The sequence below is a fragment of the Prionailurus bengalensis genome, chromosome D4 (assembly GCF_016509475.1).
Source record: "Prionailurus bengalensis isolate Pbe53 chromosome D4, Fcat_Pben_1.1_paternal_pri, whole genome shotgun sequence".
Lineage (NCBI taxonomy): Eukaryota > Metazoa > Chordata > Mammalia > Carnivora > Felidae > Prionailurus > Prionailurus bengalensis.
Genome location: NC_057359.1, coordinates 33,797,045 through 33,820,525, shown reverse-complemented (window position 1 = coordinate 33,820,525; position 23,481 = coordinate 33,797,045). Strand labels below are relative to the sequence as shown.

The 23,481-nt window shown below is 36.8% G+C and overlaps 1 protein-coding gene across 43 annotated transcripts in view; it reads left to right on the top strand.

The window, feature by feature from the left end:
• PTPRD (protein tyrosine phosphatase receptor type D) overlaps nt 1–23,241 on the top strand; it is a 2,207,515-nt gene extending 2,184,274 nt beyond the window's left edge. For all 43 annotated transcript variants that reach the window (XM_043566630.1, XM_043566632.1, XM_043566635.1 and 40 more), the window contains 7 exons: nt 7,835–8,120; nt 8,563–8,741; nt 9,354–9,480; nt 10,842–10,967; nt 14,447–14,601; nt 17,873–18,008; nt 19,527–23,241. In XM_043566630.1, the coding sequence (XP_043422565.1) occupies nt 7,835–8,120; nt 8,563–8,741; nt 9,354–9,480; nt 10,842–10,967; nt 14,447–14,601; nt 17,873–18,008; nt 19,527–19,595 (1,078 nt within the window). In that variant the 3' untranslated portion in view covers nt 19,596–23,241. The remainder of the gene's footprint in view (nt 1–7,834; nt 8,121–8,562; nt 8,742–9,353; nt 9,481–10,841; nt 10,968–14,446; nt 14,602–17,872; nt 18,009–19,526) is intronic.
• Nucleotides 23,242–23,481: the final 240 nt, after the last annotated feature.

Sequence of the window (23,481 nt, the reverse complement as noted above, 5' to 3'; positions counted from 1 at the left end):
TAAGCATATTTCAACTCATGGGACTAACTCAATCATGTTTTTAGAAATTGAAAACAAATGTTGTAACTGGCTGAATGATAATGTTGAAGTAATAACAATTTCCTGGTAGGCGTACTTGTTCAATGGATTGCATAGTCTTTCAGCTTGTAAACACTGGAATGTCTGTCACTGACTGACACCGTTTTTCTGTTGTTGTTGTTGTTGTTGTTGTTGTTTCTATTGTTGTTCTTAAGGCAAAATTTGTCAATAATTTGGTTTGCTTTGGTGGAATCATTGTCCTCAATGGAAGATAACTTAGAATGTTGGATTTACTTCAGGAGAAAGAGGGACCAACCTAATGCTAGACTTGATTTAACAGTGCTGTCCTCTTCCCTTTTTGCTGGAATGTTCTGTAACATAATAAATGTGCTGAATTGTGCTGGCCTCAGCCTGAAGCATGGGGTTATGCACTTTTTTAAAAGATATTTAGAAAAATCTGTCTCTATGCTTGGCAACTACTCTGACAGAAAGCAGATAAAAATAAGGGTGGTTTATCAGTTTTGCTGTTCTTATCATGTTTCAGGTTGAAGGCTGTTGAAATGATGAAAAACAAACAGCACTAAATAGGGTTCCGTCATTATTGCTGCTGTGGGGAGCTGAGTTTTTCAGGATCAAAGAAAAATGCATTTGCTTTTAGAACTACAATCCTTCATTTTGAGAGGTGCATTGCACTCAGATACTGATGGGTGAAAAATAGAGCAAATTGGAGAAGGAAGTAAAATATGTTCTGTTGGGGGAACTTGGAAATTCAAACACAAGTAGACTGGCATACTTCTAAAAGCTCTGAATTTTCAACGTTCAGTTTCTTAAGAAAAAAAGTGGTGCCTGAGGTTGTTATTTCTGAGCAAGTGGGGTAGAGCATAAACACAGGATGTTTCCATCTCATCAAATTTTAAGAATCCCCTTTATCTTTGTAAACACGTATAAAAGTAATATTCCCATGCCAGGGGCTTTGAGGAATGTTCCTGTATATGTCATTGATACAGAAGAAATGTCTTTGTATTTTTAAACTTCTATTTTTAAAACTTAAGTTGAGCACTTCCTGTTTCCCTGGCATGGAAATTACTATGAGACATTGTCAAACATGGTAGAGACAAGGAAGCTGTTGTTCTTCCCCTCAAGGAGACTGTCAACTGGTACAAAAATAATAACCAGGAAACAAAACTGAGGTAAGGTGGTTGCTGATAGAGATAAATTTCCATAGATATCCAAGGAGGAGTAAACCAGGGGAGAGTCTTGGTCAACGATGCAGCAGGTGAGAGGATTCTTAGAGGAAGCTAGATATCAACAGGTAGACCTAATAAAGAGAAGGAAGGGCCTACACATAAGCAAAGGCTGAGAAAGCATTAAATATGTTTAATTTTCCTGGAGCTGGGGAAATCTGTGACTCTTATAATAAAAGTAATTGCCTGAGAGCCATGCAGTTTCAACTAGGTAAAGGCAAATAGACAAACATTCTCAGATATACAAGTCATCAGGAATAATACTACCCATGCACACTTTGCATAATACATTTAAGTATATATTCCAACAAACCAATGGATGTATCAAAATAAAGAACTCAAGAGTCGATGAGGCTATTATGCCATAAATATTTACTGATTGCCCACCACGTGCTGAGGCATCAGGGAAGTAGTGAGCAAAACCAACAGGATCCTTTCCTCATGGAGATTACAGTTTAGCAGGAGAATTAAATAGTAAGTAATCATATGAATACATATGTAATTATCTCAACAACTGATGTGAGGTAAATGTATAGTGTTCTGGCAGAGCAGTTTTGAGGAATTTATATTGATTTAAATTGATACCTATTATGGACTGAATTGTGTCGCTTCAAAATAGGTCTATTGAAGTCTTAACCGACCCCCTTGTAATGTGACTATATTTGGAGGTGGAGTGCTCTCTCTGTGCACAGGTACGGGGAAAAGACCATGTGAAGTCACAGATAAAAGCCTGCCATCCTAAGCCAAGAAGAGAGGTCTCACCAGAAATCAACCCTGATGGCACTTTAATCTTGGACTTTTGGCCTCCTGAACCATTGGAAAATAAATTCCTGTTGTTTAAGGCACCAGCCCTAGCAGACTCACACAATACCTAAAAGGACAAGGAATGGTTTGCTGAGTGAAGAAGGATGGATAAGTTTTCTAGGAGAGAATATCCCAAGAAAAGTTCCTGGAACAGAAAATAGCTTAGCCTATTTGAGTTAACTAAATGAAAGCCAAGGTGGCTGGAAGGCAGTGAGGGGAAAAAGGACAGGTGCTACATATTTATTTTCAATTTTAAGGGTTGTTTATAGCATTTTTTATCAAATACATAACTGTACTAACAGCAATTCTTTAAAATAACTGTTTTGTTTGTGGGTTCTGAACTGTTTATAGTTCTCTGGTGTCTCTTCTCATTCTTATAAAGATACCAGTCCTGCTTGGCAAAGGCCTCACCATTATGACCTTAACTTAATTACCTCCCTAAAAACCTTATCATAAATACAGTCACATTGGGGGTTAAGACTTCAACATATGGATTTTGAGAGGACCCAATTCAGTCCATAACAGACATCAGTTTGTTTTTGTTTTGGTTTTGTTTGTTTGTTTTTGAATGTTTATTTACTTATTTTGAGAGAGAGAGAGGCAAGCACGCAAGCAAGGAGTGGTGGAGGGGAGATAGAATTCCATGCTGGGTTTCAGGGCTCTTATGAACTATGACAAACCATGATCTGAGCCAAAATCAAGAGTTGGATGCTTAACTGACTGAGTCACCCAGGTGCCCCATAACAGGTGTCAGTTTAAATGACATTTCCTCAACAGTACTTGGCCAGCATGTTGTACATTTACTTCATAGCAGTTGTTGGAGATTTATAATTGTATATTTATTCATATGATCACTTACTATCTAATTCTCCTACTAAACCATAATCTCCATGAGTAGAAGATCTTGTTGACTTTGCTCACCACTTCCCTGATGTCTTAGCACATGGTGGGCACTCCTTAAATATTAGCCTATAGAGTCTTATGAGAGGACGTAGAAAATGTGGATGGAAAAATAAAGTAATGAGCAACTTCCTGTCTGTCCCTGGCTGATGGGCATGGATGAGTTAGGACAGTCAATAGTTACTGGCAATGTGTAACAACCAGCTCTGTGGGGGTGGGGGTGGGGAAATATTTGCCAATTTCCTCATTGTATGTCCTCCCACCATGGCTGATTTCAAGGTACAAATGTGACATCACTGAAGGCAAAGCTCAGGAGAGAGGCTCAGTTAGCACATCATCATATAATAGTTTCACCTCAAGAGCATAAATGAAAACTAATTATGAAGTAGTGTGTTTTGTGTATAACCTTATTTTTAATACATTTATGCAAAATTTCTGAGAATTTAACAATTGGCTACTGCTGGCTCCAGCACACCATGGGTGGATAATTGAATAAAGTTGTAGAGGTTGAAAGCACAGAAATTCATAATTTATTACTGTACAGGGAAGGAGGGGAAAACAGTCCAAACTGATTCTTAAATTTTAGCCCTGAATAGCAAGGAAAGAGAGAGAGGGAAGAGCAGATTTGAACAGAGAAGATGCTGATTAATCTTGGAATCTATTTATCTCTAAAGAAATTTGAGGGTGGCTTGAAATATAGTTCTCCACTTATGCTCAAAGAAAAGTATATCATCTTAGGAATCATCTGTTTGAAGATTATTGCTGAATCATGAAGGGGAATGAGAGAAATGAGGACAGAACTTTGGGGACATTATCTACATTTTGGCATTTGGCTAAGGTATGTGAATTAGAGAAAGAGATATAGATGGAAAAATCCAGAGAAGCATGAGGATTATCATTACAGAAATTAAACAGAAACCAAGGAAGAAAGGGTTTTTAAGGAAACTACGTTCAGGATCGTTGAACAATACTAAAGGGATGTTTTTGAGGGGTGGGCCACAAGAAGGGCACCATTTTTTTTCTGATGCAACTGGCAGAAAGCAGTGGCAACACCATCGAATGTTGTGCTAAAATTTAACATCTCACAACTTACAATTGAGCCCCTCTTCAGCCATTTACTATTAGCTGTGGGACTTTAGGGCAGCTCCCAGATGTTATAAATTATAGAAGGGAAAAGGGAACTGACGGACATTTGCTGAGTGCCTCCCGGGAACCAAGCAGTGTGTTTGGAAGGCACTTTGCTGGCATCTCATTTACCATGACAATATATGGGAAAGTAGTAAGTTCTTCAAATGTAAGATATTACTTATCTGAAATATGAAGAGAAAGGGGAGAACAGCTTGAGGGGGTAGATTAAAGCAAGATGTTGAAAGCCTAATCTTAAATGATCCTGCAGTGATTGTATCACAATTTTCTCAGCTTTAACATTATCTATTCCTTTCGTCAGCTTCAGAGGTAGAATTTTAAAATGAGTTTGCACCCACAATGTTACTGTGTCTTCCTTTATGTTTGCAAACACTTGGCATGTTTAATTCAGCCTTAAAACTTGCTAAGTAATTAACTAGAGTTAATGATCACTATCGCGATTTAAGAAAAAAATGGGAAAGCAGGGAAGAGTTTAAGTGACTTTCTCAAGGACACTCAGCCATTGGTATCTGGAAAAAGTGTGTTGAACTTCATGATCTTACTTAAAGCTAAGAAACCTCTCTAACATTTAAATACCCAAGAACTCTTCCTTCTAAAGATGAAGTAATACATAAATTAAAAGGGTCCACTCCTTCCCTATCTTCCATATGAATAGCAAGTTTGAGGAATTAACAATATTTTGAATTGGCGGAGAAGAAATAGGTTTTGCACAAGTAATAGCCTCTCTTCTGTCTTTTTTCCCCCATAGTTTGTAATTTAGACTCAGGCACATATTTGATTTTTTCCCTCAGTTTTTTGGGGAAATTGCATCCATACCACCATGAAGAGGTTGCTACTGTTTGAATCTGGAGTTATTCCTACCAATTTTCCAAGATCCCAAGATATCTTTTTGTCAGAATATAGATCCAGAATATAGACATTTGGAATGGTCCCTGCTGCATTTTTTGGGAAAATATACCTGCCATTGTCTAGAATTGACTTATTTAGGGCTCAGTTATAAGGCTTATGGCATGGTTTGCACTAAAAAGAATTGCATGACGTTGTATCCAATTAGAAACAATGCACAATTAGGATGAAGATAATTAAGTAAAACAACACAGAGAAAAAAGATATTACTCATGGTCTTAGAACCTCCTAAATGTGAGGGCTATCCCCTTTCTCCGGGTTAAGTCTTACTTAGTTTCTTTTAATTGCACTGTGATGGCAGATCAGAAGACCCAGACACAGAGGCCTCTCAAAGCATTTTCCTCTCTCCCTGTTCCCTACCTAGCACTGTGGAGCAGTCTTCAGGCCTTCTCTGCATAATTCTGAACCTTTGTCAAATGTAAGCTTCTTTCACTGACTGAAGGGTCCTTCTTTCTCAGTAGGCTTACCGAACATGGATGGGCTGCTCATTATGTAAGGCCTCTGATGCCAATTACTGATTTATTTTCTTATTTCACAAACATTATTAAGCACCGACTTCATGCTTAATTTAGGACACAAAAAGGTAACAGAAAAGTTAGTTCTGCTCTCAGGATATACTCCATGATTTGAGGATGACGACCCTACCAGACTAGTTAATAATACAATGTGATTGAGACTGTAATGGAGTGGCATTTGAGATACCACTTAGGTGATCTGCAACAGAGGGTGATTAATCCTGCCTAGGGACTGGGAGAGAGGGGTAATGGGGAGTATCAGGGAAGGCTTGCCATCTCCCGGTTTTATTAGTAGAACAAACTAAGTAAACGGGACTTTGTGGATCTGGGTGCATCAGATTTCTAATTGTTGTGTGCTAAAAAAATGTCTGTCACTTCAAAGACTCTTTGTCTCCAAAAGCTTTTGCATTACATCTCAGTGTCGTATCACTTTGTGGTTAAACCTTGAATGCAGTCTTAGAATGAAAATCCAGAGGCTCTCTAAATACTAACAGTCATTTTTTATGTCTGACAGGACATAAAAAGTAAGCAATTTTTAAATAGTGTTCCTATCATATTCCTGCTTAACCTAGTCTACAAACCTGAGAGCCTTTGTGTGGAAGCTAGATTTGATCTGTACTGCTCAGTACATAAATAAAGGTATTATTTATTACAAAATGCTCACTTACCACCTTATAGGCACTTGGCACTAGAGAGAAATTGCCATTTCAATTGAGTCAGGTACCCTAGTGCTCCCTAAACTCATCCATTTGAAGTTCTGGTATCTTCCTTGTACAAGTGCCTCACTAGGCCAATGAAAAGTTTCATATGTAACTCCCAAAGCCAACATATGGCTGCAAAAGCCATTTTTTTCTCTTTTGCTATTCTAGCCTCCTAAATTCCCCGTCCTTTGTGTCCTTCAAGTCCTGGTTCAAATGCCACATCATCCACAAAACCAACACATCCTGGTTTTTGTTTGTTTTCTTTCTGTCCATTAGTATAAATAGTTAAGTAACCTTTTACCTCATTGATAGATGTTGAGCTCTTTAAAAGTAAGATCTAAGTCATCTTTAATGTTGTATCCCACATGTTACTGAACAAAGTACTGTTCATTGAATGAAGAGGATATGTTGATGGACAGATGGACAAATAAATGAATGCATAGATATGCAAATGACAGGAAACAGTGGCATGTAGCTAATGAAGGAGACTGTTGCTTAGTATCTATGGTGGTTGTGTATACCTATTCCTGTTAATTACATGTTTCCCAGCCAGCTAAATATCCATGATCAGGAAGAGAAAAATATTTTGGATTCAACCATACTTGACACATAAATGGACTCACTCTAAAGAGTTTGCTAAGAGACAAACAAGACTTACCTAGAGATTTAAGAACACAGATGTGTTATTTTGCTAGTGTTCTTTCCAACACTTGAGGAAATTCCAATGTTTCAACCACCTGACTCTGTAATCCAGTTCAGTAAATTAGATTGTCTCCTTGGAACAGCATATCTTGTTTTGGGGTTTTGCTCTCTCTTACCTTCTCTTCTTTGAATCCGTTTCCACCAACTGGAAAATGACCCATAAGTCCAGAAGTAATGGAGTTTAAAAAATGCCTCAGAGCTTCTTCAATAACAAAGATTGAAGCTTTTATTTTCCCACACATAATACTTGAATTTCACCTGGAATTTCAAAATATGTTCAACTCTGGAAGAGAAGAAAAACTCGCCTGTACTCTCTAGTGATTGTTTTTTTATTAGGAATTTATTTCCATTGAGAATTACCTGCTCTTTTTTTTTTTGTAGTGTGTAATAGCAGTTCAATATCTTAATTATATATTTCCCACTAAATTGATCTTAAAACTTCCTTGCTGCATTTTAGAATATGAAATATTTCATACTGAATGATTTTCTAGTTTTTATTTCTCAAGTTGAACTGAAATAAATGGAGAAGATTTGCAAAAAGATATAGCCTAGTTAGATATTAACCAATTTACAAAATACCTTCTAATATAAACAACCTAAATGTGTTTTTTAAATAACAGTTTCAAAATAATGTACGCTTTGTTTTACATGATCAAGGAGCATAGTGATTTTGGATTTACATTTTGAAACCAAATTAATTATACTTGGTATTTGATTCCCTCCCCTCTGGTTACGGTGACTTGATAATACCTTTTATTTTAGAGTGCTCCAAAATAATCCCAATAGCTAGTTGAAAAGAATTAATGGATTTAAAACTTAGTTAATAAGAATGAAAATAATTTTTATGTGTTTGTTTCCTGGTAGATTTATTTAGACTTTTCTTTTGTTTTTCTTGTAGTGCGGGAGTTGGCAGGACTGGTTGTTTCATTGTAATAGACGCCATGTTAGAAAGAATAAAGCATGAAAAAACTGTAGATATTTATGGCCATGTAACTTTAATGAGAGCCCAGAGGAATTACATGGTTCAAACAGAAGACCAATACATCTTTATCCATGATGCACTGTTAGAAGCAGTGACTTGTGGAAATACCGAAGTGCCAGCTAGAAACTTGTATGCCTACATTCAGAAGCTGACACAAATAGAAGCAGGAGAGAATGTCACAGGAATGGAGCTTGAATTTAAGGTATGATATTGGATGTGATGTGGTAATTCAGAAGCAAGTCATTCTGGGATTGTCTCTGAATAGTGGCCTCACTTTCTTAACCTTTCAAGTTTTTGAAGTTACAAGATTCACTTGACCTTCTCAGGTGTCTGACTATAAAATACTTTTCTTCCTCTTTCCCTTTTCTCTGTCCTTTGCTTCCTAACAATACCTCGAGCTCTTTTGTACCTTAATTTAAACTGAGAGATCATACTCTCAGAACATACTTAAAAAGTCAGTAGACTATATGGAATCATTAGGTAGAAGTGAAAAGCAGTGCAGTTTGAAGAGTCCTTTGCTTTAAAATAAACAAAACCTTTACTCTAAAGTTTTCCTCTAAAGAGGAAATCTCGGGTACATTGCGTCTAACTGTAGGCTAAAATTATCTTTGTCAGATTTTTTTTTCTTTTTTTCTATTCAACAGCGTCTAGCCAGCTCTAAAGCTCACACCTCAAGATTCATCAGTGCCAATCTTCCATGTAATAAATTCAAAAATCGCCTTGTTAATATTATGCCATATGAATCCACAAGGGTATGCCTGCAGCCTATCCGAGGAGTAGAAGGATCTGATTACATCAATGCCAGTTTTATTGATGGATACAGGTATATACGCTTCCTCCCCTGACAGTCCAAAGCCTTGATATTTACATGTGCCCCAGTTTCATAAGCCAGAATGAATTTCATCTCAATTGAAAACATCTTCTTTATGAATAGCTCAGCATTCAGTCCCTTGGTGTTTGTTTGTTTGTTTGTTTGTTTGTTTTTTGGTAGGAGTAAGAAGAAGCAGTCATGGAGTCTTTATTCTTGCCTTTTGTACTCTTCCTTTAGAAACCATTTGGGTGTGGAAAGAGTTAATACAGAAGATTTATTTCATAAATGTAATAGATTATGTAAGAGTCCTTTCTACAAAGCAAAGCCACACCAGTGTTTAAGTGATTTGTATGATACATAAAACCGAGCTATGAGCATTGCACTAAAATTTAAATAATAATGAAGACCTACATGATAATAGTAACAAAGCAATTTCTTTTGCAAAATCCCTCAAATATAGTAAACATTCTTATTTGATACACAATCTTAATGGACATTTACTACAACTGCAATGATAATATGTTTTCAGTGTTCATCCTTGGGTTTGGTGTTTACATATCATATGTGAACCTTTACATGTTCTCTGATTACTTTAACATGCTATTTTTATTCTCTACAATTCAGACAACAGAAAGCCTACATTGCTACCCAGGGGCCCTTGGCAGAGACCACAGAAGACTTCTGGCGGATGCTCTGGGAACACAATTCCACCATCGTTGTGATGCTCACCAAGCTGCGTGAGATGGGCAGAGTGAGTGTCTTCTCATAAGACATTCACCATGAAGAAATGACAATTTCATTCTAATAACCCAAGGGCCAACATCATTTCTTTGAAATGCAGAGTTCTCTGGTCACATTCTGGGCCATTCATTACTCTGTTGGTTTTTAACTTGCAAAGCCACATCAAGTTCTTTAATTTGTGTGTTTTGGAGAAAGATCTAGTATTTTGTTCCCAGGCACAATCTTTTTTTTTTTTATTATTCTGGAAAAGCTGGAGTTTCATGAGCAAATGTACCCTCATTTCTCTGTGGGAATGAACTTGACTTCCTTACATCTGTGAAGCAAATTCTTATTTGCCCATTCTCCACCCAGGTTGAATAGTTACATAGTTTTTCCAAGGATATAATCTGGTAATCTCAGTTCTACTTTTTGAAAATGATTATTCTGAAAAATATATAAAATAGTATATGAGGCACTTGGGTGGCTCAGTTGGTTAAGTACCTGACTCTTGATTTCTGCTCAGGTCATGATCTCACAGTTGTGGGATCAAGCCCCCATCAGGCTTGGCACTGGATGTGGAGTCTGCTTAAGATTTTCTCTCTCTCTCCCTCTGCCATCCCCAGCTTGCTCTCTCTCTCTCTCTCTCTTTCTCTCTCTCTAATAAAATAATATAAATAGTATTAGAGATACCTAAGGAACTACCACTTAGATTCAATAGATGCAAGCATTTTGCTATATTTTCTTAAGATATTTTCTTTCTCTCTTCTTTGTATAAATTAAATGGTAGAGATGGATCTAAAACCCATCATTTAAGCCACATAAAGAGAGCAAAAAAAAATTCCAAACTAAGAAATTAACTTGACTATTCTGACTCTTCAGAGTTGACACTGCAAAATTTAGCCAAATCATTAAAACTGCCTGGACTTCAGTTTCCTCAGCTGACAAGGGAGACTGGACCAAATCAATATAGAAGTTTCTTTCTCCATTCACACTTGCTGGTTCTTATTATTCCATAATGCTCTGATGCAAGTCTCCTCTGGTGGTGCAATGCATGATGGATAGGGCCAGCATTATATACAAGGACTGGTGTAATTATTTGGAGAACTTGTAGGTATGAAGACACTTATACTATCAAAGTATTCAATTTAATTTATGTGTATTAATAACCTTCTGTATGCCAATTCTGTGCTTTGTACCATGGCCAAATATTAAACCACATGATTTCCCTCTTCTCAGGGAACTTATGGCTTCAAAGAGAAAATGGGTCACATGCCATTGGAATGGCCTTGAATTTTGAACTTTTTTAATGAGAGAAAGAAATATGTAGATTGATAGATGATTAGATAATATTTGTACTTTGTATGATTTGACATTAATCCTCTCTCCTTTTAGGAGAAATGTCACCAATACTGGCCCGCAGAACGATCTGCAAGATACCAGTACTTTGTTGTAGATCCCATGGCTGAGTACAACATGCCACAGTATATCCTAAGAGAATTCAAGGTCACAGATGCCAGGGTAAGTTTGCACAATCTTATGCTCTTAACCATTAGCTGAAAAACAGTCTAAAATGAATCTCTGGGGAAGTCCCTGCATGGCTCAGCCGGTTAAGTGTCCAGCTCTTGATTTCAACTCAGGTCATGATTTCATGGGTTCCTGAGATCGAGCCCCACACTGGGCTATGTGCTGACAGCACGGAGACTAAGTGGGATGTTTTCTCTCCCTTTCTCTCTCTGCCCACGCATGTGCTTTCTCTCAAAATAAATTAGCATCTCTGGAGAAACATCTGCCAAGTGATCATACTCCCAAAGTGTAAAGAAATAACTTATCTTGGAGGACTATTTTTTTTTTTTTTTACTGTAAGAGTAACTTTTCCTCTGTCTGGCAAGTGTCCTCACATGCAGGCTTGGCTTCCATTCAAACATAACATCTGGCAGCCCAACTTTGGGGATACACTTGGTGAGTGTGTGTCCTGGGAAGCATTTACTGATTGGTTGGCTGTGCTTATATTCACTTTCTCAGCTTATTCTCTTTGGAGCTTTTTTGACTTCTTCATTACTTGAGGCTGTAAATATGTTGTTGTTTTGCAAAGCCCTCTAGGTCATGTGGACTTAGAGGTTAATTTGGTATGATTTTAAAACTGCAGAGCAAATGGCATTCTTTAGAAGACTCTGACAAGCTTTGCACATTCTAATTTGATTCCTGGCATGGTTTATTCCTCGGTGTGCTAATGTGTCTGTCCATGAGAGCTGTGCACCCACGACCCTTGTTGGCTAATTTTCATTCTGCATTTCTTATCTAGATTGCTGAGTCCAAGGTTCAGCCCTGATGTAAGATGTTCTATGCATAAACTTTAATATCCTTGCCTTTGGCCACTTTCAAACCATGATTACAAACATATCTTAGGAGAGAGCAGGGTCAGTCCAAAGCCTTGCTTTGTTTTTGGAACTGTCACAGTAGGTGGGTTGAATGAAACTCCAGGATACAGCTATTTATTTGATCCACTGGTCTTTTTTGTTTTTTTGCTCTTTTGTTTTGTTTTGTTTTTTGTTTGTTTGTTTGTTTTTTTGTTTTTTTTTTCTGGACAGCAGCTTTCCCAACCAATACTCATGTTTAGAGATTGTCTGCTAATCTCCAAAGCCGTGCCCTGGCTATTGGCCTAAAGTGAAGGAGAAATTGGTTAGCAGACTGGTTGGCCCAGGTGACAGATCTGTTAATCCCAGAAAGTCTGAAATCTTAACTACTCTGAAGGTGACCATACTCAAGATAGCAGTTAATAGGGGCGCCTGGGTGGCTCAGTCGGTTAAGCATCCGACTTCAGCCAGGTCACGATCTCGCAGTCCGTGAGTTCGAGCCCCGCGTCAGGCTCTGGGCTGATGGCTTGGAGCCTGGAGCCTGTTTCCGATTCTGTGTCTCCCTCTCTCCCTGCCCTTCCCCCATTCATGCTCTGTCTCTCTCTGTCCCAAAAATAAGTAAATGTTGAAAAAAAAATTAAAAAAAAAAAAAAGATAGCAGTTAATAGCAGTTAAGTCCATAGGTTGAGTTTTTTAAGTTGCCCAAGTAAGCATGCTTTGGTTATACATACATACACACAGTTGCCCTTTCATAATTTGAAGATAGATATGTGAGTGAAAACCTTAAGTACATTCCAAGAAAATTCACCAACCATTTCTGATGGTAAAGACTGGGGGTTAGGCCCTGCAAATAACAGACACAATTTCTTTACTACTCCTCACTTGCCCAAATTAAATCTGATCACAAAAAGAAAAAGAAATATTGAAGAACTTACTCAAATTATTTTTTAAAAGGCTCCCTGTGATTTTAAAATTTTCTTAGCTGCCATAGCATTTGATGTTTGTGCTCCTAGTGTGTTTCTAATCTGAACTTAGCAGTTTAGAGAGTGAGTTGGCACTTGGAAGACAGTATTGTTAAACAGGTAACCTTTAAATGGAGTCAGCTGGTGTCTCCTCCAAATAGTAAGAGTTTGTGCACATGACCTCTTCTTGCTGCTAAAAGCAACTGTAGTCAGAAATGAAATCCCCAGGATATTCAGAGGAGGACAAATCTGCATTACCTAGTCTTTGGCTTCCTTCCTGTGCTTTCCAAACCTTTTCCAGAAACAGAGGGAAGTAAATCATGCTTCCATGGTTACCATCCATAAGTTAGTTATGGGGCCAAGCAGTTATTTGCATATTCCTCAGTGTTCCCACAAAGTTAATGTGATCTTCCTGTTTTATCAAATGATGACAGTCAGTAATATGCCCTTTTCCTGTGGAAAACACAAGACACAAGTTATGTATGCCCATCTCGAGCTAAGCCATCCCCTCCTCTCAGTCTGACTGAATGGGAAAGATTGGGTCTCTGTCTACTTAACCAGAATCTTGGGAACATGCATACCCATATCCAAAGACCTTTAAAGGGGAAAGAGATGTTACAAAAATGGAAAGGAGGAACAAGTTGAAGGCTTAACTGGGAGCAGAGCCTCTTCAAATAGGATCAGTCTTTCAAAGCGTGGAATTTGGACCCTCTCCCTCACAGCGGATTCAGCGAAGAAAGTTTATGGCCATAATTCTTATTCCTCCAATTAAAGAGAGGGTCCCTTCTGCTTTTCTTGTGCTTCTGAAAACACTGTTCTAGAAGGAATCAGAGGCACATTAGTAGATCTTTCTCAAATCATTTCTACTTCATGAGTCAGAGTAGTTTTGCCTAATCACTTTAAAGATTCCTCTTATATCCAGCTTGTTTTCTTTCCATTGGTCTGTCTGTTAAACTCCCCACAGTGCCTAATTCCTGTGGTCAGCCAGAAGAGCGCTTTTTCAGAATAGAGTGTTTATTTGATAATAATCTCTTTTATCTCCTTGAGGGACCCCTTACTTCCTTCCCACCCAACAGCATAGTTGCATAACACACGCTATATACACTACCATGGCTAGAAATTGTATGCCTCTGAGACATGTGGGGCATCGAGATTAACAGCTACCCAGTTGGTGTCAGATCCTTTTAGTGTCACTATTTGTCATTTGACAATGCTAGATATAAGCAAGCACAGCAGACGGGAAGTTATTGTGACAATAGCAAAATCTCTGGTCTGGATGACATGCCTAGTTGCTCCTTTCAATATTAAGTTATTGGCTCCTGAAATTTTTAAAATAGAGTATATATGTTCCACTTTGGTTTTGAAGGCAAATTTTGGATCATGGAAGCATTCACTAATATGGGAACTAGATGGCTTTTTACAAGAACCCAGGTTTTTTCTTGGGCATTGCCAGACTGAATTTGCAATTTAAATATATGTGAATATAGACAGTGTTAATAACAGATAAGACACACATGTGACTAAATTTCTAGTTAAACATGTTTCTAACACCCCCCCACACCTCTTTTTTTTTTTTATTCTTTTTGGAAAAAAAAAATATTCCTGCTGCTGTGGTCTGTACACTGGCTGGATCTTCCTGGTATCCTCCTCTGTGGCTGGGTATGTGGCTTTCTTTGTATAGGACGGACAGTCCCGAACAGTGAGGCAGTTCCAGTTCACTGACTGGCCAGAGCAAGGAGTGCCAAAGTCTGGAGAAGGATTTATTGACTTCATTGGCCAAGTACATAAAACAAAAGAGCAGTTTGGCCAAGATGGGCCCATTTCAGTCCATTGCAGGTGAGTTAACCATCAAGAATGATGATTTTCCATTTGTGATGAATGTGATAGTAACTTTGAAAATGTGCATTGCTTTCTATTCATTGTCAGTACAGGCTTATTGTAGTGAATCAGTATAATTGATATTTTATTCTCAGATATATATTGTAAAATCTAAAGCAAGTCTCATTTCTCTCTTTTCAAAAATAAGTGAAAATAACAAGAGGTAAGATTTTTATCCCCAAATTTTACATCTTTTAACAAAGACCGAACTGCATTTTTTCCCTTACCTAGTTTACCTTAGCAGGAATTGTTGTCATATCCCCTCATGATAATTTGTTCAGTTAATTATTTCTTACTTATTCTACTTCCATAGCATTACACTGATAACTATTCTTCTCTATCTCCTGTGTTTGTCTTTTTAGGAAACCCATAAATAGTTAATCAAGCCTTAATGATAATACTAATTCTTGCCAGTCAGTAAATGATTAGAATGGTACCTCAGTTAAAATTGCAATTTGCTTGAAAATTGTTGCTATATCAGAAAATGAAGCACCTTCAAGTTAATTATTTTCAATAGTTTCCACGGCATTTTATAATTCAAGTCTTTGAAGTTAATAGAAATAGCAAGTAAACGGTTCAGAAAGGACACTTACCATAAATTTAGTGCTTTTGGAAGTTGTTATGGAGAAACCCTCCAACAAAAGGAATTCACCTAATTTTATTTAAACTAACACATTTTCGGGGCGCCTGGGTGGCGCAGTCGGTTAAGCGTCCGACTTCAGCCAGGTCACGATCTCGTGGTCCGTGGGTTCGAGCCCGGCGTCAGGCTCTGGGCTGATGGCTCAGAGCCTGGAGCCTGTTTCCGATTCTGTGTCTCCCTCTCTCTCTGCCCCTCCCCCATTCATGCTCTGTCTCTCTCTGTCCCAAAAAATAAATAAAAAACGTTGAAAAAAAAATTTAAACTAACACATTTTCAGATTCTATCAATTTGAAGTCTCAATTTCTAATCCCTTTATGGTCCAAATCTTAAGGGAATTTACTTTAAAAATTTATTTTACTTGAAAAAATGAAAGGGAAGGGAAGAGGGAACAGACAGAAAAAGGAAGGGGGAAAGGAAGGGTAAAAAACGGAAAATAAAAGACAGACATAGATGCCAAACTATGATTTTTAGTGATATGGAAGACAAGATCTCAAAAAACGAGAAATATTCAATTTAGGCTTTAAGATACCTGAGTTCTAGCCTCACTTCTGTCATCACTTAGCTCTGTGACTGTAGGGCGATTTCTCTTGATCTCAATTTTCTCAGCTTATCTCTGAGATTCTTTCTAGCACATCATGTTCCCCAGACATGGTATATTCTATGAGTAGTGGATCTTATTTATTCACATTAGCTTTGTGTTCAGTTATCCAAAATCCTTTGTTCTAGACAACCAAAGAGCATGTAGAGAATAACATATACACTCCAATATTCAGACACAATGGATGGTATAGATTGGACTTAAATTACCTGAGTATTCCCCTTAACTTTCTACATAAGTTGCCCAAATGGTAATTCAAACTTTTCTAGTATAAACTATAAAAAAGGATATATTTAATATATATTTTTAACTTTAGACATTGCCATAAAGTTAAGTGTATAAATGTGTTTACTTCCCATTGCTTTTACCATCACAAAATGATTTAAATACTTCTTTAGTATAAGGAGTTTACCTATGACCTGTTTATACACACACACACACACACACACACACACATATATATGTATATATATACACACATATACATGTGTGTGTGTATATATATATATATATATATGACTTCTAGATATTTTATCTTATCTGGGAATATCCTTAAAATACTATTCACCTCTTTTACAAGTTATTAAACTAGCATTCTGAAGTCAATAAATTCAGAAGTTGTAAGGCCACTGTCTCTTATTTTCTTGAAAGCACCTAGTAGAAATCCAGAAATCCTATATTTTGATACATTTGAGCAATCAAATCAAGGTTAAATAGACTCTGGAATACCTGGACCATTCAGGGGGAAAAAATAAGAAAGATCATAAATCACAGCCTCTCAGGAGTAAGAGAGACTTTCAAGGTTGAAAGGGACCTTCAAGGTCATCTACTCTCTTAACAGAGAACTTTGACTACTCCTGGACATCTTCAGCCACTTAGTAAAGACTGTCCATGGATTTTAAAGCTGCACTTAACATTTCTGTTTGGGATCTTTAGAAAACCCAGTTTATAAAGGGACCCACTATTTATATATGCCTGTCAGCTACATCCCCAAGTAAATGAATCCATCCATTTTCTACAGCCTGTACCCAAGCGTTACACATGCCGTTTAATTAGGATCCAAAAATGTAGGGATTTTTCAGATTATTCACTCTTCTCCTCATTACCTAAACCTCCAGATGCTTTCCTACTTTTTAAGAGCACAAAAGCTATGAATTAATTTTCTTCTCTAGCTGCAGTGAACATTCTAGAATTATCTTAAAACAATAAAGAAAACAAAGTCAAAACATTGCTAATGTGGTAGAAAGAATCCTGGTGTTTTAGCTCCTGAACATCTAAAACTAGTAGATAAACATGTAGCTCATTTTTTAAAGGTAGGACCCCTTTGAGAATATGTTAAAGTCCTAATTTTCAGCAGACAGAACAAATATATATACATTTATACAATATGTACATATAAGACATTCACCAACCCTTCTGAAGAATAAATAAGAATCCTGTATCAAAAACCCCATAACAGAATCTGTTTTCTCAAATCCAAACTAATGTCTAAATTTGAAGAGTCTATAAGCCTTCTTATTTATTGACATGTCTAAATGATGAAACATCCTGCATAGATTGTAAGTGACTACAAGAAATAAATAAAATTGAAATCTACCTTACCTTATCAAAATTATTTCACACTTTAAAAATATTAAGCAGGCAAGGTTTACAATTTCAGGATCTGCATGAAGAGTATTAACCTATATTTGACTTACCATTCCCTGCATCTATTTATTTCCCATATTTATGTTTCCTGCATCTTACCAAATCCCAGTTGAAAAGTCATTGTGTTAGTAGGACTTAATTACCCTACATTCATTCTCACATTTTACCATGACACATTTTCCTAAGAGTAGTCATTTTTTAATGCAACACCACATTTTCCTGAACATTGCTGTGGAAGAACCTGATGTCATATGGAAACAGGTGCACATATGTCTGCTTCCAAGCAAATGTGGTGAAGACTATGAGTGTCGCATCCAGTAACGCTGTCTTTGTCATTATGACAGTGCGGGCGTCGGAAGAACTGGAGTCTTCATAACACTAAGCATTGTTTTGGAAAGAATGAGATATGAAGGAGTTGTAGATATCTTCCAGACTGTCAAAATGTTAAGAACACAACGACCAGCCATGGTACAGACAGAGGTGAGAAAAATCTCCATGAGTTTGTCACATCTCAAGAACCAAGTAATAGGTTTTATTAGCCAGGACCTCATAGAATCCAGAGACTCTTGACACCAGAACAAGATACAGGAAAATATTGTAGGAAAAATCCAGTTGTTTAGTACTTTTGAACCTCATTCTTTCCCCTCTGTGTATGCCATTTTATATATTTGGATCCTGGAAATGCCCTAGAGACATTAATACCCCATATTCTCTCCTAATAACTGATAATGAAATTCTTATTTTTTTTTTAGAATAATATGAGTTTGTGATATAGCCAGTCTGGCATATTGACTGTTCATTTCTAATGAGTGAGTGTTTCTGCTCCTCAAAAGGCCGCCAAATTATACAATTTATATGTATTCCTAAATTCATTACTCACAATATCTTCCAAACTGTGATTTCAAAATAGTACAAGCATTTGGCTTGCACTGCCCAAAGCATGATGTCGGCCTGACAAATTTAATGGGTGCTGGGGGTAGCAGAGGGAAATTGGACGTTTAAAAACCCTTTAACATTTAGCCAAGCAGCTTACTGTGACAACATAGGGAAGCAAATTCCATTTATTTTGCATTACCATTTTTATTATAAAAAAATGCACATTTAAGCAAAATAGAAACTATCTACTTTCAGCCCCATTGGCTGCTGAAAATAACTTTCTTTTATGGCAAAAATTCTACTTTTTCTCTCTCCAACAATGCCCCAACTTATTCCAATATGACAATGTTCTTTCCTGTCTGAAAAAGGACATGTTTCAAGTTACTTTATTTTACGGTAGGACGTTCTAGAACAGATACCCAGCAATCACACTGAATTAGGCCAAATGACACGGGTGTTTTTTGATATAGGCAGCCAGTCTTGATGCCATTGTCAGGGGATGAAAAGCTTGAAACTCCAGAGCCCTCTGTAAATGGCTTTATGTATCTACTATTCCTCACCCTTACTTAAATAATAACATCAGAAATGATGGTGGGTAATTCTGATTGCAGGTACTAAGGTCTACTATCTGATACCATTTTTTTTTATTCAAATTATTTTTTCAGTAGCCCAGAAGATAAATGAATCCAGGTTTTCCTCAGGACAATGTGTGTCTGAATTAGCCTGTCTTTAATATGCAAACTGAGAATAAGTTATCACAAATAAGCAGATAGTTGTAAAAGACAGCAGTGATATGTTCACATGTTCGGTATTGGTAATTGTTTGGTACTGCTTGGAGAAATGCTCACACTGTCTGGAAGATAATATTCACTCTAGCCATTACAACTTAGGAATAAGGAGACTATTTTAGTCAATCTGATTGGTGAAGTGAACAGACACCCCATGAGGCTGATCATTCTTTGCTCACTAAAACGGATCGATCATTGGATTGAATTAATTGATGAGAGTAGTGATTTTGCCCCCATCTAGTTGTAACTGGTTTTGGAATTTGATTTTCATCTTTCTATTAAAATGTACTCACAGCCACTTGTCCTGTTTCTTCCCATGCTTGGTCTCCTGCAGGACCAGTACCAGTTCTGCTACCGAGCCGCACTGGAGTACCTGGGCAGCTTTGATCACTATGCAACGTAGAAACCCCTGACCCCCTTTGGGTTCTTACTGCAGGCCCTTCAGTATCCACGGAGTCTCTTCTGAGCCATACAGGGCACTCGAGAAGTCCTTCTTAACTTCTAGCTAACTACCACTTAGTGGGACTAGTACAAACAAAACAAAATAAAAACAAACTCTTCTGGGTGGACCAAGAATTCACAGTTTAATAATCTAACCTGAAAAATAATAAAGAGAATCCTGGCTGATGAGGCATCTGAAGGATTTTATTTACAGATACCTCAAGGATTCAAAATAAAGGGAAGAAGAAATCACAGCAAAGAACCACCATCTTGTCCAGGATTGCTTGTTAGGTGTGAGGAGAAATTGCCAGAGTCCTACAGTTCAGTGCAAGATGTTTGCTGGTGTGGCTTCTCATAGGATAAAATGGACTCTGCTGCGACATCGCCCCTTCCCACCATACTGCTCATAATAACATTTCAGGGGGAATGGGGGGAAATGTTTAAAAAGAAAGTCTTTGATTTAGTTTTTTAGTATTGTAAAGATACTGCTGACCTGTGCTTCATTTTTAACTGTGTAAACTTTTTTTTAACAAAATGTATCATTCGATAAAGTGAATTTTAAAAAAGATACATAACTCTTCATTTTTTATTTCCAAATTGTAGGTTTTTTTTTAAGCTGTAGAACTGTTATCTGTAATATCTTGCTGTAGAAATATCAAATAATTTGAACATTTGCACATTTTTGTGCAATATTCTTAATCTACAGTATTGGTCTTGTCAGATTACTTTTACACTTCTGTTCAGTTTTGGTTGGTGAGAAAGTACCCATTCTCTTCAAACAGTAAAAGAGAACTTCATTTTGTTTTGTTTTATTTTTGGAATCAACAGGGAGGCGCAAAGTATAAAGTTGCTGCTAACATATATACATATATATCCATATTTTACAGGGTGTCTATGTATATATAGACAGTGTGTCCACACAAAAAGATAGATATAGCTATCATTCAGTTCTTCCATGATTTTGTTTTGTTTTTTGTTTTGTTTTTGTTTTTGTTTTTTGGGTCTTTTTTAGGTAGAAAAGGTATTATAAACATCTTTTTTCAATTTGTTATTAATTTTATGACATATGGGTATTTCTTAATATCATAAACTTTTAATTTTAAGGGAAATGAGGAATGCACATCAGTGATTGTCAAACCTCACCCCCTAATTTCCTACCCAGTCTCCCCCCACCCACCTACTCATATTCAGATATCCTTTGTTAGCCAGGCTTCCAACAAAGTTCAATATTTCTAACACTCTAGTGCAATAAAAAAATTATTAACTATCTAAGAGGTGTGCATGTGGGAAAGGTCAGTGCATATCCCTTTAGGAGGGGAGAATGTTGTAATATATCAGCTATCAAGTTGTTTAAAAACAATGTATTCAATCGTATATTGTCTATAGTATGTGCTATGAAACTTGCATTTATGATATGTAACAGGGGCAAAGCCAAACTCATGTTACTCTATTCAGTCAGAAACATTTTGTGGCATACAGCACTCTTGGCAAGTGCTGTACTTTTCCTTTTGGTTTTAGTTACACATTTAGAGTGCCTTATAATTGATGCCTATTTTAATAGCATTTCTTTTTAGCTTTTGGTTATTTTCATTAGTTGTTCATATATGTTACTCTTCCAATTAAAGCATTATCTGTTTACCACATGTACAAAAACTCTTTGAATAATATGCATTCCTAGTTTTCAACTAAGTCGGGGATGTTAGTGATTGTACCAGCCCAAAGCACTTGGATAATCAGGGCCCTTCCTTTCATGATTGCCAACATCAGGAAAAGCTACTTGTTTTATTTAGAATCCTTTCCAAATCTATTCTGTAACATTCAGTAACTACACCAAACTTATTTTAGTGATAAATATCATTGTCAACTTTGGAATATACTCACTAGTCCATTAGGATTTTTCTAAAAGGGGAAATTGAGCAACTGTTTATTTTCCAATACAATTCCAAATTTTCCAACAAAATTGCTATAGGAAGCCATGGATAATGGCATGAGTTTGCCGTATCTTATATGATTTTAAAGAACCCTCAAAATATCCAAGGAACTCCTAAAGAGTTTTGGTATAGATAGAATATTTTGGTTTAATTTTAACTTCATTGGTGTTCAGCATACAAAGATTTTTGTTTTCCACATTTTACCATTACTAGTAGAATGAAATCCAAGAGACCAAACACTTGCAAGCATCTTATTTGAGCACTTTTGTATAAAAAAGAAAAAAAAAAAGAAAAAAAAAGAAAAAATAAATAATACTAAAAAAAAAAAAGTATCTAGAAGGCTACCTCAGAATGAGACTCTCTAACCTACATCAGAACCAGAGAAGAATGTGCACTATGTGGATCTGTTGTTTTCTTTTACTTTGTATCTTTTGGAAATTTATCCAAGTGCCAGATTACTGAGTGCTGTGATTTTCATTTAGTGAAACAAAGGGGGTCAGACAGACTTGCAGACATGCCATGTTAGACATGTAGAATATGATGGTGTCTAACGCACAAAGACAACTGGCCAGTGAGCAGTGTCTCTCCCTGAAGTAAAAACTGTCCACTTGGCAAAGAGAAAGAGGAGAATAATCACAAGAAGAAAATCAATGGGATGCATACCATACAAACGAGGCAGAGACTAGGTATCTTACTGTTTAGGCGCTGTTCAGAGAACTAACTCCCTTACTGTCATTGATGTGCATTCCACTCTGTGCAACCATTCTAGTTTGATTTTCCCAGGTAAACATCTTTATCTACCATAACCATAAACTTTCAAGTTTCCAATTATTTTCATCATCATAACCAGTACGGTGCTATTATTTACCTATGTACGTGTAGTTATGTATAATTTTGTAATTAGTTACAATGGTAAAAAAAATCAAAATATATAAAAAGTGATTTGTACAGAACTTTATTTTAGCTCTTTTTTAAAAATGATTTGCATGGTTAGACAACGGCGAGGACAGCCAGGGGAGGGAAGGGCCTCTAGGGAACTTTGCACTTTCTATACCTTTGTACTATGCACTGCCCTATTGATTCTACACCCAATAATGTTATTACTTGAACCCATCTGTAAGAAACTGCTTCAGAAATTCATTTGTGTGTATGTAAATAACACAACATCGATGCAGGAAGGGAAAAAATTCTTCAGTAACGTAGAGATTTTTTTCTTTCCTGTTTATTTTTGGGTTTGCCTTGTTTTAGTCCCTCCTTTTTATTTTTAATTCCCTTTTCTTTTTCCTTTATGGGTTTGATTTCCTTTGGGTTTATGGGTGCCCTGATACTCCAGCAGAGATCAGAAGGCTACAGATCCATCCTATCCATCTGTATGTGGCTTTGCCATTCAAGCTTGGAGTGTCTTTACAAAGATAAAAACAGTTGTGTTCTTTGCTCTCGTTTTGGATGCATAGACTGAAAAATTAAAAAAAAATAACTTGTAAAATGGCTTGTTAAAAAATACAATTACCTCTAATTAGTAGTACGCGTAAATGTTTTACAGAATGAAAGGCGTGCTTTTTATTTTCTTACTTCGTTACATTGGTGGCGAAAGAAGTCTGTATGAAAATCAGTTCTTTGCTGACACAAGTTCCATTTGTTACAAATGAATTCTAATAAAAATGTCAGTGTTATGCAGCCCTTGGCCTTTGCTTTTGTCCACTCAAGTGCTTTGGTTTTCAACTGAGTATATATATATCCCCTTTTCTCCTCTGGCTATCTGGTAAGTTCATTTGTACTAATAGTAATTTGGCTTACCAAGAGGCTGCTACCTACAGGTGCCTGCCTTGAGGTGAACACCTTTCACTAGTGAGCAAAGTGAGGCTTAGAAAAATAGTTTACTCAAGTTCATACAGGAAGAAGGAGGCCCTTTGTATC